At 34.6% G+C, this 18,135-nt stretch overlaps 1 protein-coding gene across 1 annotated transcript in view; it reads right to left on the minus strand.

The window, feature by feature from the left end:
* Window positions 1-18,135, minus strand: part of LOC101896617 (uncharacterized) — a gene marked incomplete at its 5' end in the record, with an annotated part of 78,816 nt that overhangs the window by 6,503 nt on the left and 54,178 nt on the right. The window contains 6 exon segments of the mRNA XM_011296002.3: window positions 83-3,352; window positions 3,456-3,554; window positions 3,736-3,840; window positions 8,108-8,209; window positions 9,005-9,310; window positions 9,401-9,562. Coding sequence (XP_011294304.1) covers window positions 83-3,352; window positions 3,456-3,554; window positions 3,736-3,840; window positions 8,108-8,209; window positions 9,005-9,310; window positions 9,401-9,512 — 3,994 coding nt within the window.

An 18,135-nucleotide genomic window follows, 5' to 3' on the forward strand; every position in this document is an offset into this window, starting at 1 on the left:
TCAAAATAATTGAAGGTGAATATTTACAAAAGAAGTGCGTGCTTCATGCTTAAGGGAGCGTCAACTCTTCCATCCAACTTACCTGGTGTATCACTGACACGTTCCTGCTTCAATTTCAGGCCAAATGTGAAGGCTGGCGTATGGCCCTTAGGATCATACATTTCTGGCTTGTAATCACCCGGCGCTGGAGTAGTGTCCAGATGATGGGTTACATTACGACCGGTTATGGTGTAGGCTGGTGTGTGATCGAGACGTACTTTCTCCGGACAGTAGCTACCGGGTGCTGGGCTATCGCTAATGATTTTCACCTCTTTTCGGCCAACAATTGTAAAGGCTGGCGTATGGTCAAGACGTACCTTTTCGGGTGCATAATCACCGGGTGCCGGGGTATCTTGGGGTTTTTGCACCTCATGTCGTCCCTTGATGGTGTAGGCAGGGGTATGATCTAAACGTACCTTTTCGGGGGAGTAGGCTCCGGGAGCCGGTGAATCACTGGTGATTTTCACTTCTTTACGGCCCACAATGGTGAAGGCTGGGGTGTGATCTAAGCGTGTCTTTTCTGGTGCATAATCTCCGGGAGCGGGGGTATCGCTAGGTTTGTGCGCTTCATGGCGGCCGGTAATGGTGTAAGCTGGAGTGTGATCTAAACGTACCTTTTCCGGACTATAGGCACCGGGAGCTGGGGTCTCGCTTAAAACTTTAGGCTGATGCTTGCCAGCAAATGTGTAGGCGGGGGTATGATCCAGGCGCACCTTTTCAGGGCAATAATCACCAGGAGCTGGAGTATTGTTAGAAATCTTGGGATCATGCTTACCGGCCATGGTGTAGGCGGGGGTGTGATCCAAACGATGTTTTTCGGGGGCATAGTCACCGGGAGCTGGGGTATCAGCGGGTTTATGTGGATTATGTCGTCCAGCTATGGTGTAGGCTGGAGTTCCGTCTAGACGATGTTTTTCGGGGGCATAGTCACCGGGAGCAGGAGTATCAGCGGGTTTATGTGGATTGTGACGCCCAGCTATGGTGTAGGCTGGTGTTTTGTCCAATTTGGATTTTTCTGGTGCATAAGCTCCAGGGGCTGGGGTATCATTAGCTACTTTGGGATCATGCTTACCAGCCATGGTATAGGCTGGAGTGTGATCTAAGCGAACTTTCTCTGGTGCATAAGCTCCGGGCGCCGGAGTATCACTGGGTTTTTGCAGATTATGGCGTCCCGCCATGGTATAGGCTGGAGTACCATCTAAGTTGTGTTTCTCAGGAGCATAATCACCTGGTGCTGGAGTATCGCTGGGCTTTTGTGGGTTGTGACGTCCAGCCATGGTGTAGGCTGGTGTTTTATCCAACTTGGATTTTTCTGGTGCATAAGCTCCAGGGGCTGGAGTATCATTTGAGATTTTTGGATCATGCTTACCAGCCATTGTATATGCTGGCGTATGATCTAAGCGAACTTTCTCTGGTGCATAAGCTCCAGGCGCTGGAGTATCACTAGGTTTTTGTAGATTGTGGCGGCCTCCCATGGTATAGGCTGGGGTACCATCCAAATTGTGTTTTTCTGGAGCATAAGCTCCAGGCGCTGGAGTATCACTAGGCTTCTGAAGATTATGGCGTCCTCCCATGGTATAGGCAGGGGTACCATCCAACTTGTGTTTCTCGGGAGCATAATCACCAGGTGCTGGAGTATCACTGGGTTTTTGCAGATTATGGCGTCCCCCCATGGTGTAGGCTGGTGTACCATCCAAATTGTGTTTTTCTGGGGCATAAGCTCCAGGCGCCGGTGTATCACTGGGCTTCTGCAAGTCATGGCGCCCAGCCATGGTGTAGGCCGGTGTTTTGTCCAACTTGGACTTTTCTGGAGCATAAGCTCCAGGTGCAGGAGTATCACTGGGTTTTTCCAGATTATGACGTCCACCCATGGTGTAGGCTGGCGTACCATCCAAATTATGTTTTTCTGGTGCATAAGCACCAGGCGCTGGAGTATCACTAGGCTTCTGAAGATTATGACGTCCGCCCATGGTGTAGGCTGGGGTGCCATCTAACTTATGTTTCTCGGGAGCATAATCACCTGGCGCCGGAGTATCACTGGGCTTCTGCAAATCATGGCGTCCTCCCATAGTGTAGGCTGGAGATTTATCCAATTTACTTTTTTCCGGAGCATAAGCACCAGGAGCAGGGGTATCATTCGTTACTTTAGGATCATGTTTTCCCGCCATGGTATAGGCTGGCGTATGATCTAAGCGCACTTTTTCTGGAGCATAAGCTCCAGGCGCCGGAGTATCACTGGGCTTCTGTAAATTATGACGTCCTGCCATGCTATAGGCTGGAGTACCATCCAAATTATGTTTCTCCGGGGCATAATCACCTGGTGCCGGAGTATCGCTGGGCTTCTGCAAATCATGGCGTCCGCTTATCGTGTAGGCAGGTGTTTTATCTAAACGGCATTTTTCTGGAGCATAAGCTCCAGGAGCTGGAGTATCATTAGCTACTTTAGGATCATGCTTTCCCGCCATGGTATAAGCTGGGGTGTGGTCTAAGCGCACCTTTTCGGGAGCATATGCTCCTGGCGCCGGAGTGTCATTGGTGATTTTAGCTTGCTGGCGTCCGCTTATGGTATACGCTGGGGTATGATCTAAACGCACTCTTTCCGGTGCATAATCGCCTGGAGCTGGGGTATCACTGGGCTTACTCACATCATGGCGTCCCTTTATGGTATAGGCGGGTGTGTGATCCAAGCGCACCTTTTCTGGGCAATATGCTCCCGGAGCCGGGGTATCGCTGACAATCTTGGCTTCTTTGCGACCACTTATGGTATAGGCAGGTGTGTGATCCAAACGCACCTTTTCCGGTGCATAATCTCCGGGGGCCGGGGTATCACTGGGCTTGCTTAAATCATGGCGACCCTTGATGGTATAGGCGGGGGTGTGATCTAGCCTCACCTTCTCCGGACAATATGCCCCCGGGGCTGGAGTGTCGCTAACTATTTTGGCTTCCTTGCGACCGCTAATGCTATAGGCTGGGGTATGATCTAAACGCACTTTTTCCGGTGCATAATCACCAGGCGCCGGGGTATCACTTGCCTTTTGCACTTCATGACGTCCCTTGATGCTATACGCCGGGGTGTGATCTAGCCTCACCTTCTCCGGACAATAGGCTCCCGGTGCAGGTGTGTCGCTAACAATTTTCGTTTCATGCTTGCCGGCAAATGTGTAAGCAGGTGTATGATCTAGGCGAACTTTTTCTGGTGCATATGCTCCAGGCGCAGGTGTGTCATTGGTTTTACGTATGCTATGGCGACCTGAGATGCTAAAGGCTGGAGTTTTATCCAATTTACATTTTTCCGGTTCATAAGCACCAGGGGCTAGAAAAATGTGGGGGGATTGATGATTGATTAATGGTTAAGAATGAGAAACTGATAAGGCTTAAATACTAATGCAGTGCAAGTTTCTCTTGGGTCAACTTACCCGGTGTACAATCAACTACATCGTGAGTGGCCTTGCCGGTAATTGTATAAGCTGGTGTAGAGTGTAAATTGGCCTTTTCGGGGCTATATGATCCCGGAGCTAAATTAAAAAAAAAAACAGCAAATAAAAAATAAATTAAAATTTTAAATATAAATAAAGCTTCCTTTAAAATTTTGTTTTAAACACAAATCTACAAAAGCTCAATTAAAAAAACTCAAAATCACACAACAAAAATGGATTAATCTAAAATAAAAAATAAATTTATTAATTTATGCTTTACCTGGAGTTCCCTTATCGAAGTAAATTTTAGTACGTCTACCAAATGAGTAACGCGGTGAATTCTTTTTCACCAAAGACACCCTCTCGGGTCGATATCTATTTGGCGCTGTGAATTTTTCATTTCATATCAGTTTTTGGTTAGTGTGTGTGGTAAAGTAGGCACATACAATTTGTTTTGGTTTTGGAATAAAAATTTAAAATTTCGATTTTTTAAAAAATCAAATTAATTATTCGAAAAAAACATATTAACACAAAAAAAAAAATCAAATTTTGAATATTATTAAGAACATTTACTAATATAATGGTGCAAAAGCTGAATAAAATGATTCAAGTGGAATGAAAGCTATGTTTGCCTTTACCATTTTAAAGCACAAAGTGCAGGGTGCTTTACTTTGCATTGTGGTAGGGTGATAATATGTTTATATTTTGGAGATGATGTGAAGGCCTTAATGGATATTGAATAAAAAAATATGTAAATTGGATAATATGTTTCGATAAATATTGACCACTTCCTCAATAGCTATCAATGCACCTAAAAGTATGCAATGTAGTTTTACAATATGAGAATATTCTTAAAATATAATCACCTGATTTTGTTTATATTTTTTGCATAGTAAAGAATATATTTTTCAAATGATAGTCTGAGCTAAAATCTTCGATTTAAAAAAGTTGAACTTATATCGGTTTTTTTTTTTTTTTTGGGATATTTTTAATGCTATAATTTTAATAAATATTTTGAAAAGAATCATTGGCTCTCTAATTGTATATTTCTCAAAATTTTTTGAGAACCTATAGAGTTTCTATCGAGACTTTTTAACGAATATTCTCTGAAGAACCACAAGAGCTATAATCGCAGGTTTACATTTGAGAGTTTTAATCCCATATTTTTAATACATTTTTTATGAATAAACAGCGTGTAATTGGGCATTTTCAAAAGAACATTTTTTAAGAATCATCATGGTTTTAATTGTGAATTTATAAAGAAAATCTTATTACGAATCTTCTGAGATTTGGTCTTAAATTTTCAAAACAATATTCTCTTCAGAGATTTAATCATTGATTTTCATAAATATTTTAAGAATTAATCAATTATTTTTTTTTTGAGATTTTTAATTTTTTTTTTTGTTTTTAAAGAATTGCAATCGAATTTTAAAGAATATTTCTTAATTGGAAATTGTGAGTTTAAATCGAAGATTTTTATTCTTTTCATTTTTACAGGATTTTTAAACAATATTTTTCCTAGCAATTTAGGGCTTTTATCGTGGAATTGATTGAGGGTTTTTATACCCTCCACCATTCTATGGAGGCTATATAAGCTTTGCCATTCCGTTTGTAACTTCTCGAAATATTCATAATAGACCCTACAAAGTATATATATTCTGGATCAGCGTAAAATTCTAAGACGATCTAGCGATGTCCGTCCGTCCGTCTTTCTGTCTGTCTGTTGCAATCACGCTATCTTTCGAACGAATTGAGATAGAAGGCTAAAATTTAGCATACATTCATAGTTTACCAGTAGGCAGGTTAAGTTCGTAAATGGGCTATGTCGTTTCACGTTCTCGTTTAGCCCCCACATAACGGTACCTCCCGATTTTCGGTATTTTGATGATTTCAGCAACATTATCCACCGGAATCGTTTCAAATTTCATATTGGAAGATCTTAATGCGTACTACAACCCATGGCAAAAAATTTCGTCTGCAGGTCCACGACTTCGTATAGCCCCCATATAACGGTATCTTCCGATATTCGGTATTTTGATGATTTTTAAAACATTATTTACCGGAATCGTTTCAAATTTCGTATTGGAGGATCTTAATGGGTACTACAACTTATGGCAAAAAAAAAAATCGTATGCAGGTTACGTTTTCGTATATCCCCATTTGACGATACCTCCCGATACTCCGTATTTTCATGATTTTTACGACATTATTCACCGTAATTGTAACAAATTTCGTATTTCAAGTTCGTAATGGGCACTACAGCCTATGACAACAAATTTCGTATGCAGGTTACGTCTTCGTATTCCCCATATAACAGTGTTCATTTATGTGGTTTTTAGATTTTTTTTTTGAAATTTTTCAATTTCCTTCGAAATGGTGGAGGGTATTAGCAGCTTTATTACTTGTTTTTACTTTAGAGCTTTAATAAGGGATTTAAAACATTTGTAGAATTTTCGAACTTTTAACTGTGAATTTTTAAAGAAGGATATTTTCAAGGGTCCACAAAGTTTTGAACTTGCATTTTAAGTGTCCTCACATCTTATCTTCATTCCTTTCTAGTTTCATCAGATTTTATCAGGGATAATTTTTTTAAGTAATACTTTACAAGAGATAATCAGATAATCTGAAAAATATTCAAGGGTCCTTAGTTTTCTTGCAGGGCCCTCAGAACTTATTTTTGGATCTCCAAAAATATTATCTTCAATTTTTCATGAATATTTTTCAAGGAGGAAATCATGATTTTTTTAAAGGAATATTTTTCAAGGTTCCTCAGAGCTAAATTGTGTCCTTTTAAAACAAGTCAGAGCTTAATCGTGGTGCTATATTTGAAAATATTTTTTGAGAGTTCATATAGATGTTATCTTGTTTTTTTTTTTTGAATATTTCTCAAGGATTCTTAGGGCTCTCAAGGATCCACAGAACATGATCCTGCTTTATAGATCATTAGGAAAGGAATATTTTCAGGGACTCGTGAGGCTTTATGAAATAATTTTCCATAGGCCTCAGGCACGTAATCTTAGATTATTTGCTAATATTTTTTCAAAGATAGAGACATGATCATGAATTTTTAAGGAATATTTCAGACTTAGAAATCTTTAATTTTAAACAATCAGGTTATAGTAATTTTAATCTTTTTGAGGTTTTTTGAAACTACAGAAATCTTTATTTTTAAGCATTTTTTGAAATCAGTCAAATCTATAATTAAACATTCTTTAAATAATATTATTAAAAGACAATCAGACTATAGGAATCTTTAATTATGTGCGAGAGACATAAACATGGATTTTTTAGGAAAAAATTTCGAGAGTATTCAGAGGTTTTCAAAGGGGGGTCAGTGCTTAATCGTTGTATTATATTTGAAAATATTTTCAAGGGTTCTTAGAGATGTAATGGTTGTTTATTGAATATTTTTCAAAACTTCTCAGGGAGGATCCTCAGAGCATGATCCTGATTTATGGATATTCTTAAAATATATTCTAGGATATTCTAGAGAGATTTTTAAATGAATATTTTCCAGGTTACTCAGAAATAATTTTCCATAGTCCTCTGACACGTAATCTTGGATTATTGGACAATATTTTTCAAAGATTTTTAGAGATATGAATATGGATTATTAAGATTTTATTATTATTATTTTTTTAAAGAATGATTTAAAGTAAACGACTTTGAAAATCTTTAATTTTATACGATTTTTTCACAGACATTTAGGTTATAGCATTTTTTAAGGATACTCTAATTGCAAAATCTTTATTTTTAAAAATCCTTCTGAGTACAATTAAGGGAACAATTTAGTTTTTTTAATGAATCTTATTGGAGGATAATCAGATTATATACCATCAAGGTATAGATTGAACGAGAGAAGGGTGGATTTTGTAGATTCTATAAGATTTTTTAGGGACCTTGAGAGGACCCGTTAAATTTTAAGATTAATTTCTGAATACCATTAAATTTGTCAGGGCATCAAAGCTTTGAAGCTACTCGCGACATAATCGTGGGGATTTTTAAAATACCTTGAGAGAATTTATTCAGGGACCACCGAGTTAAAATAAAAACATGGGTCCATCAGACGTTTAATATAATCCATAAGACTCTCAGAGCTACACCTACGTAGGACCAACTTTTGAATTGTTGAGTTTATTTTTCAAAGGGTTTATAGAGTTAAAATAGTGGATACTGTGGATCAATTCTACCAGGTTTAACAGACCATAATAATTTTATAATTTTTTCCAGGATCTACCGATTTCTTTACGGACATACAGAGCTGTAATGGTGAATTTATAAAAGACTTTTTTATAAGAATATATTGTCAAAAACTGGATAACATTTTACGCTATATGTATAGAAAAATGTATATACAAAACATATTTGTAGCCTAGAAAGTATGCATAGCACCTTCACCTATTTGGAGATATTTATAGACTTGCAGAAGACTATTCCCCGGTGCAAACAGAAAAGGAGTATTTCGATATTATATACATTATAAAATATACACTTATAGGACATATATATCGGTTTTATATACTGGGATCTAAACCACAATGATTTGCTACAAAAAGACATAAAACTATAACAACAACATTGAAACACACATACACAAAAATGAAGGACAATAACTTAGAAAGAAAAAGAAAAAAAACTGATTTTTTTGTTACCTGGTGTATTTATTAAAATTACTTTCAATTTTATTCGAAATGTATATTGGGGGGCACGGGGTTTGATAACATCGAGTGGTACAACTCGATAATGGTTTGGACCTAATTTGAAAATCGTTCAACAAGAGCCATTTTGGGTTAGGCATAGAAGCAAAAACGACGACGGTGGGGAGGAGGGATTGAGAAAATAAAAAAACAATACGATTATTAATATTTGGTATTTTCATAATTAAAAAAAAAAATGATTATAAAATATTGAAATACCAGTGTTGCCACCATGTGCCGTGGAAGGTGGTAAGGGAAAAAAGAGTACAACTACTTAATTTACACTAACCTACAATTTCTACAAAAAGTAACGAACTACTCGATACGGAAGAATATTTACCAAAGATATTTGGGAAACAATATAGTTACCTCTTCAAAAGTGATTTGATGGGGGGAGATTCGAAAAAATGGTAATGAAATGGGATTTATAAATGAGATTGAGAATTAACCCATTAGTGGTTAGGGGCCATATTTTTACCACACATTGATATTTTTTCCTTCAGGACACCAATGGGTTAATTTTTTACATTTATGAATTCGCTCTCTCTCATTCTTTTTTATTTTGAGTAAATGAACTCGTAATGCTGCCAAGCTTTAGCTGCCAGTAACAAAGTGCCATCCACAAGAAAATTGTAATGCAACATTGCCATTCATGGAGGGGGTTGGACGTGGGGTATGAAATGTATATATTTTACAAATGATTTCGTGGATCTATGAATGAAAAGCTCCATTTGCCAGCCACCAACACCCATATACGAACATTCATTCATTCCATAACATTGTCAATGCAAGACAAAAAAACCTTCCCCAAATATGATCATACCTCAACCAATTTTTTCTCCCCTGACTTACCTGGTGTCGAATTCTGTTTTTCTACAGCCAATTTTTGACCAAAAGTATATTTGGCCGTTGACTGTTTCACCGCCTTAATGGCCTTGTCGACATCATATTCTCCGGGGGCTGGGGTGCAAAATTTCGACATCTCTTTGTGGCGACTTTGAAGGGTAGCAGCAGGAGGTGTATCTTTGCCCTTGTTGCCCAAGCCGGTGATGTTGTACTTGGCTGGTCCTTCGCCCAACGATTGTACGGTTGGTCGATGCTTCTGACCAAAGGTAAATGCTGGAGCGGCGTGTTTTCGCGAGTCCAGTACTTTGGTACCTTAAGGGAGGGAATGAATAAACATTTGTTAACATCCTCTGAGAAATTTTCAAGGGCCTTGGGAGGATTCTGTGTAGAATTTATTCTTACCAATTAAATTGGGTAATGCAACCGCTGCTGGTCCTGGAGTTGATGTCTCAGCAGCAATTTGTCCACGGCGTACGGTAGGTGTCCAGGGTCGTTGTTCGAAACCGGCTACCATAGCTTGTATATCCTACAGAAGTGCAACAGTCACTTGATGCTCTTCAGGAACTGTAAATAAAAGAAAAAAATATTTTTAATTAGTTTTTGAGAAAATTTAACTGAGTTCGGAAATTAGAAAAAAATATTTTTAAAGTCTGAAAGAGCTCGTGGATTTTTTAAAAAATATGTGTAAGGTATAACAGAGCTCAAGGGTTTCTTAAAAAATATGTGTAAGGCCTAACAGAGCTCGTGGGTTTCTTAAAAAAATATGTGTAAGGTCTAACAGAGCTCAAGGGTTTCTTAAAAAAGTATTTTTAGGGTGTAACAGAGCTTGTGAAATTTCTAAAAATAAGGTCTAACAAAGCTCGCGGATTTCTTAAAAGAGCTTGTGGATTTTTTAACAATTATTTTTAAGGTATAAGCGAGCTCCTGGATTATTTAAACATTATTTTAAGTTCTAACATAGCTGTGGACTTTTTAAAAAATACTTGTAACCTCTAACAGAGCTCGTGAATTTTTTTTAATTTCTTTTCGAGGTCTACCAGAGCTTATGGATTTTTTCTAAATTTATTTTTAAGGTCTAAAAGTACTCGTGGATATTTTAAAAAATGTTGTTAAGGTATAAAAGTGCTCGTAGATATTTTAAAAATTATTTTTAAGGTCAAACAGAGCTCGTGGATTTTCTAAAATTATTTTTAAAGTCTACCAGTGCTCGTGGATTTTCTAAAAATTATTTTTAAGGCTCGTGGATTTTCTAAAAATTATTTTTAAAAATTATTTTTAAGACTCGTGGATTTTCTAAAAATTATTTTTAAGGCTCGTGGATTTTCTAAAAATTATTTTTAAGACTCGTGGATTTTCTAAAAATTATTTTTAAGACTCGTGGATTTTCTAAAAATTATTTTTAAGGCTCGTGAATTTTCTAAAAATTACTTTTAAAAATTATTTTTAAGACTCGTAGATTTTCTAAAAATTATTTTTAAGGCTCGTGGATTTTCTAAAAATTATTTTTAAGGCTCGTGGATTTTCTAAAAAATATTTTTAAGGCTCGTGGATTTTCTAAAAATTATTTTTTAAGCTCGTGGATTTTCTAAAAATTATTTTTTAAGCTCGTGGATTTTCTAAAAATTATTTTTTAAGCTCGTGGATTTTCTAAAAATTATTTTTTAAGCTCGTGGATTTTCTAAAAATTATTTGTTAAGCTCGTGAATTTTCTAAAAATTACTTTTAAAAATTATTTTTAAGACTCGTAGATTTTCTAAAATTTATTTTTAAGGCTCGTGGATTTTCTAAAAATTATTTTTAAGACTCGTAGATTTTCTAAAAATTATTTTTAAGGCTCGTGGATTTTCTAAAAATTATTTTTAAGGCTCGTGGATTTTCTAAAAAATATTTTTAAGGCTCGTGGATTTTCTAAAAATTATTTTTTAAGCTCGTGGATTTTCTAAAAATTATTTTTTAAGCTCGTGGATTTTCTAAAAATTATTTTTTAAGCTCGTGGATTTTCTAAAAATTAGTTGTTAAGCTCGTGGATTTTCTAAAAATTATTTGTTAAGCTCGTGGATTTTCTAAAAATTATTTTTAAGGCTCGTGGATTTTCTAAAAAATATTTTTAAGGCTCGTGGATTTTCTAAAAATTATTTTTTAAGCTCGTGGATCTTCTAAAAATTATTTGTTAAGCTCGTGGATTTTCTAAAAATTATTTTTAAGGTCTAAAAGTGTTCGTAGATATTTTAAAATTCATTTTTAAGGAGTAAAAGTTCTCGTAGATATTTAAAAAAATATTTTAAGGTCTAACAGAGCTCGCTTGTTTTTTTTTTTAATTTTTACGATTTAACAGAGCTTGTGTTTTTTTATATTTTTGTGGTCTAACAGAGCTCGTGGATTTTTAAAAATTATTTTATAGGTCTAACAGAGTTCGTGGATTTTTTTTTAAATTATTTTAAAGGTCCAACAGAGCTTGTGAATTTTTTAAAAATTATTTTTAAGGTTTAACAGAGATCGTGGATTTTTGTATTTTTCAGAGCACTTGAATATTTTTAAATATTTCTAAGTGACTATTAAACCCCCAAAATGTTTAAAAGGTTTTTGATATTAAATATCTTTCCGAATTCCCCAACACTAAAACATCTGCATCGAATTCCAATTAAGTCATTTTCCAACCAAACCACGCCTCTGCAAACAATAAAAAAATACTTGAGGCAGTTCAACAACAAAGTTTCTTTACCTTTACATCACATTATCCTGCAACTGAAAATGATTCTAAAAATTGGCCAAACAGGTTGCCTAACAACCATTCCAAACAACATTGTAACAAAAAAAAAAAAAAATATATGAACTACTCACAAAGAACTTCAACCATTGGTATTTCAAGGCAAAAAAGAAAAATATTAGAAAATATTTCAGCAGTCATTGTTGGCATTCCAATGAACTTTCTGTGGAGTTTCAACAATAAATTGGTGGGGTATGTCAAGTTAAAGTGGTCCTTCATAATCAATTCCTATGCGGCTTTATTATTAATATTAGCATAATTTATGACCTATATAATTGTATAATCAGAATAGAACGGGGGAGGAGGCAGGTGGTTAGTTTACTAATTATGAACATGCAAGGTGGGATTTTTGTGGAGGAACTTCATTGAACTGTCAATCATAGTTTTAGTTGTAAATATTTTTCGGAGCTAAATTATGGATTTCTTAAATTATTATTATTTTTTTATTTTTCTAAGGTCTAAGAGAGCTCGTGAATTTTTTAAAAGTTTTATTTAAGGTCTAACATAGCTCGTGGAGTTTTTCAAAAATTATTTTTAAGCTCTAACAGAGTTCGTGGATTTTCTTATTTTTTAAAGGTCTAACAGAGCTCGTGAAGTTTTTTAAAAAATATGTTTAGATCTAACAGATCTCGTAAATTTAAAAAAATATATTTTTTAAGGCTTAACAGAGCTCGAGATTTTTTTAAATAACATTTTTAAATTCTAACAGTACTAGTGGATTTTTAATATAATATTTTTAAAGTCTAACAGAGCTCGTGGATTTTTTAAAATTTTTTTTAAGGCCTAGCAGAGACCGTAGATTTTTTAAAAATTATTTTTAAGGTCTAACACAGCTGATACATTTTTTTAATATTTTTAAGGACTAACAGAGCTTGTGGATTTTTTTGAAAAATATTTTTAAGGCTTAACAGAGCTCGTGGATTTTTTAAAAAGTATTTTTAAGGTCTAATAGAGCTGGTGGATTTTTAAAAAGTATTTTTAAGGTCTAACAGGGCTCGTGGATTTCTTAAAAAGTATTTTTATAATCTAACAGAGCTCGTAAACTTTTTAAAAAATATTTTTAAGGCTTAACAGAGCTCGTGGATTTTTTAAAAAGTATTTTTAAGGTCTAACAGAGCTGGTGAATTTTTTAAAAAGTATTTTTAAGGTCTAACAGGGCTCGTGGATTTTTTAAAAAGTATTTTTATAATCTAACAGAGCTCGTGGACTTTTTAAAAATTATTTTGAAGGTCTAACTGAGCTCGTGGATTTTTTAAATTATTTTCTAGGCCTCACAGGTCTCGTGGATTTTTTTAAAATTATTTTCTAGGCCTCACAGGTCTCGTGGATTTTTTTAAAATTATTTTTTAGGTTCAATAAGGTTCGTAGATTATTATTAATTTTTTGTAAGGTCTAACAGAGCTCTTGGATTTTTTTAAAATTATTTTTAAGGTCTAACAGTACTAGTAGATTTTTTAAAAATTATTTTTAAGGTCTAACAGGGCTCGTGGATTTTTTAAAAAGTATTTTTATAATCTAACAGAGCTCGTGGACTTTTTAAAAATTATTTTGAAGGTCTAACTGAGCTCGTGGATTTTTTTTAAATTATGCCTCACAGGTCTCGTGGATTTTTTTAAAATTATTTTGAAGGTCTAACTGAGCTCGTGGATTTTTTTTAAATTATGCCTCACAGGTCTCGTGGATTTTTTTAAAATTATTTTTAAGGTTCAATAAGGTTCGTAGATTATTATTAATTATTTGTAAGGTCTAACAGAGCTCTTGGATTTTTTTAAATTATTTTTTAGGTCTAACAGTACTAGTAGATTTTTTAAAAATTATTTTTAAGGTCTAACATAGCTGGTGGATTTTTTTAAAAAAATTTTTTAAGGTCTGACGGAGCTTATGGAATTTTCAAATATTATTTTTTATGGTCTAAGAGAGGTCGTGGATTTTTTAAAAATTATTTGTAAGGTCTGACGGAGCTTATGGAATTTTTAAATATTATTTTTTAAAGTCTAACAGAGGTCGTGGATTTTTTAAAAATTATTTTTAAGGTCTAACAGGGCTCGTTGATTTTTTAAAAAATATTTTTAAATATTAACAGAGCTCGTTGATTTTTTTAAAAATTATGTTTAAGGTCTAAAAGCACTCTTGGACTTCTTAAAAATTATTTTTAAGGTCTAAAAGGGCTCTTGGATTTCTTAAAAAATATTTTTAAGGTCTAGTCAGAGATCGTAGATCTTTCAATAATATTTTTTAAGTCTTATTATATTTCTAATATTAATTTTTCGAAGTCCCATCTTTTTTGGAATACAGGCAAATCTGTAACTGTTTTTGTTTTAATTTTAGTTGTCAGTTTTTTTGTTTTCTTAATTGCAACATTGATCCATTGCACAAAATACCTAACGGAAATTAGAAAAAAAATCACAATACACATCGTTAATAATTTCACCATATTTGAACCTACCTTGATACATTTCCCATAGTCAAAGGTTATTATTATCTTGCCAAAGCAAATGCAATTCGTGTTTACATTTCGAACGCGAGCGAACAAAACAAACAACTAAACAAAACAAAGTTCTACTTTTTTGGACTTGTTTTCATTTTCGCGCTGTCGTTGAAGACATCGCAATGATGGGTTTCGTTAGTTTTGACCTTCTTTTGTGGTGCATTTCGTTGCTCTACACAGCCCAACCCAACCCAAGTCAAACCTCGCTATCTACCCATCGAATATGGCGAGATACTTTCGTCATTGTTTATTTAGACGGACGTTTGAGTTTCCATTCTTTATTCCCATTTCAAAGTGTGCTCGGTTACAAATTCATTACGTGTCGACAGACAGACAGACAGGCAGGCAGTTGGACGGACGGATATGTTACAAAGCAAAGAAAAAAGTTTTATCATGATATCGCCAACATTCAAAGTTTCATTGCAAAGAACGAAAGACAAGTAAAGAAAGAACGAACACGAAATGTCTTAGAAAATATGTAGAATTATTTAGCATACTTTTGGGCGGAATATTTGAGTGTAACATTATTTTATAGATACTAGGGATGCCTAATGAGATTTTTTATAAGAGGCTTTGGGGTCGCAGGTCAGAAAAAAATATTTTTTTTGGAAAATGAAAATTTGTTGGAAAAACGTTTCCGTACTAGAAGTTACAGCAATGACGACCCCGACACTTAGCTCTTCATATACCTAGAAAAAATATTGAATAGGGATAATTTGGAATGGTCATCCCTAAAATTTACCATTATTAGCCATAAAGCAGTTTATTGTAGGTTTAGGTCGTTCATGGTTAGACTAGTAAAACAGACAAGCTGGTACGAAGTGGAGCACCACCTCATTCCCATGTTATTGTTTTTGTTCTTGTCAATGAGTTATGTTCAAACACAAATCATTATTCAAAGGGTGTTTGATAGAGTTATTAAATAATGTATAGAACCTATTTTTTTCTCCGGAGGTCTATAATTTTCTAGAATATATAGACTCAGGACTTCATTTTTTACAAGTTTTCATACCCTCCACCATAGTATGGAGGGTATATAAAGTTTGTCATTGCGTTTGTAACACGAACGAATTGAAGTAGGTTGATGAAATTTAACTCAAATGTGTGTTTCATCTGCAGGACTTTTGGTATTGAAAATGTTCTACATAGGTCCACGTTTAATTATAACTGTATCTCCCTATATTCGTTATTTAAGCGATATTTTTTACCGGATCTGTTTCAAATTTCGTATTTGAAGTTCCCAATAGGTACTATAGCTTATGACAGAAAATTGTCTATGCAGGTCCAGGTCTTCGTATAGCCCCCATATAACGGTACCGCCTTTTATTCGGCATTTTGCTGGAATTTTTTCAAATTTCGTATTTGAAGTTCCTAATAGGTACTACAATCTATGACAGAAAATTGCCTATACAAACCCAGGACTTCATATAACCCCCACTTTTAAGATTTTGACAGAATTTTTAATGGATTCTATTTTTTTTTTTGAAATTTCCAAATTTGTTTCAAATGGTTGAGGGTATTCAAAGTTCGGTCCACCCGGAAAAAATCTTCATTCCCTTGAGGATTATTTGGTCAATTGACCAATTTTTTATGTGTGGAATAAAATTTCATTTTTGTTCAGGAAATGTGTACAATAATTGTACGCAAAGTACTGAATGGTACTATATTTGGTATTGGGTAAAGAGATGGAAATAAGATTCTGAAATTTGATATTTAGATTATCGATGGCGTCTGCGTTTGAGATTTGGCGGTGATTTGAAAAAGCATCCTATTTTTGTACAAAAAGTTCTAAATGTTACTAAATTTGGTTTAGGTTGAAACAATAGAGAAGAAATCTGAAATTTGATATAGATGTCACTGTTGGTGTCTCTGGTTAAGATATGGAGGTGGTTTTGGAAACGCGTTCTATATTTGTACGAAAAATACTTAATAGTACTAAATTTGGTATTGGGCAAAGAAAAGAGCTGAGCCTCAATTCTTGTTCTATGAAGATGTGAAATGAAAACTTTTATAAAGGAAATATTTTTCATTTCATATTTTCATAGAACAAGTATCCAGCCCCTAGAATCCTTAAATTTGACATTGAGGTAATGGGATGGACATTGAGGAAAGGGTGGAGAAAAAAAACTCAAATTGGATATGGATGTCACTGTTGGCATTTGCTTTTTAAGATTTGGCGGTGGTTTTGAAATACATCTTATATATGTACGAAAAGTACTAAATGGTACTAAATTTGGTATTGGTTGAGGCGATATGACTGGAATCCTTAAATTTGATATTGAGGTCTCTGTTGATATCGGGAATTAAATTATGGAAGTGGTTTTGGAAGTGTGTATTATAATTGTACAAAAAGTACTAAACGGTACTAAGTTTGGTCTTATTTGAAAGGATAAGAAAAAAATTCTGAAATTTGGTATTGAGGTCTCTGTTGGTATCCGGCATTTTGGAAATGTGTACTATAATTGTGCGGAAAGTACTAAATTTGGTATTAGGTAAAGCGATAGGACAAGATACCTCAAATATTATATTGAGGTCTCCGTTGGTATCTAAATTTGAGATTTGGAGGTAGTTTTGGAAGTGTGCATCATAATTGTACGAAAAGTACTAAATGGTACTAAATTTGGTCTTGGTGGAAAGGATAGGGAAACCTTCTGAAATTTGTTATAAATGTCACTGTTAGTATCTGGAATTGATATATGGAGGTGGTTTTGGAAGAATGTCCTATTTTGGAACGAAAAGTACTAAAAGTTACTAAATTTGGTATTGAGTGAATGTATAGAGCTGGAATCTCGAAATTTGATTTTGAGGTCTCTGTTGGTATTTGGTTTGGAAATGCCTACTATTATTGTTCGAAGAGAAGTGCGTAATGGTAGTAATTTTGCATCACTGTTGGTGTCTAGGATTGAAAGATGTAGATTGTTTTGGATATGGTACTAAATGTTCTAAAATTTGGTGTTGCTGAAATTCTGAAATTTGATATAGAGGTCACTGCTGCTTCTTTCCGTAGAATTATTTTTTACCTTTCGTTAAGGACGCATTTTTATACCCTACATCACATAGTGGTAAGGATATTGTGTCTTTGTGCATTTGTTTGTAACATGGAGAAGGAAGCGAGATAGACCCATAGTTACTTTTGAGAATCTCCATAGAATCACTTTCTGAGTTGATTTATGCATATCAGCCCCTCTGTCCGTCCGTCCGTCTGTCCACGTATTCTTGTGAATAAAATGCAGGTCGCATTTATTATCCGATTGAGATGAAATTTTGCACAAATCATTTGTTTGGCCCAAGGACGAACCCTATTGAAATTGGAGATAATCGGTCAAAATTTAGATATAGCTCCCATATATAACTTCGTCCGATTTGCCTTTTATTTTGCACCAAACGTGTAATATCAGCCCGAATAGTATGGAATTTTGCACATACAAACAAATTAGGCCTGAAAATAAGTATGCCAAATTTGATCGAAATCGGTTCAGATATAGATATAGCTCCCATGTATATATTGTTCATCCGATTTGTTATTTTTGTCCTCCGCAGCCGTAATATGCACTCTGTAACAACAATATTTGGGGAAATATATCAAATGCAGCTCAGAAATACCTTTGCAAAATTTTATCGAAATCGGTTCAGATTTGGATATAGCTCCCATACATAACTTCGTCCGATTTACTTTGTATTGTACATCAAACGTCTAATATATGCCCAAATGGGATGCAATTTGGCACATGCGACCGAATTGAGTCTAGAAGCTAGTATGTCAAATGTGGTGAAGATCGGTTCAGATATAGCTATAGCTCCCATATATATTGTTCATCCGATTTGTAGTATTTGTTACCCACAGCCGTAATATGCACTCCATAACAACGATATTCAGGGAAA

Source organism: Musca domestica, unplaced genomic scaffold (genome assembly GCF_030504385.1).
Source record: "Musca domestica strain aabys unplaced genomic scaffold, Musca_domestica.polishedcontigs.V.1.1 3, whole genome shotgun sequence".
NCBI lineage: Eukaryota > Metazoa > Arthropoda > Insecta > Diptera > Muscidae > Musca > Musca domestica.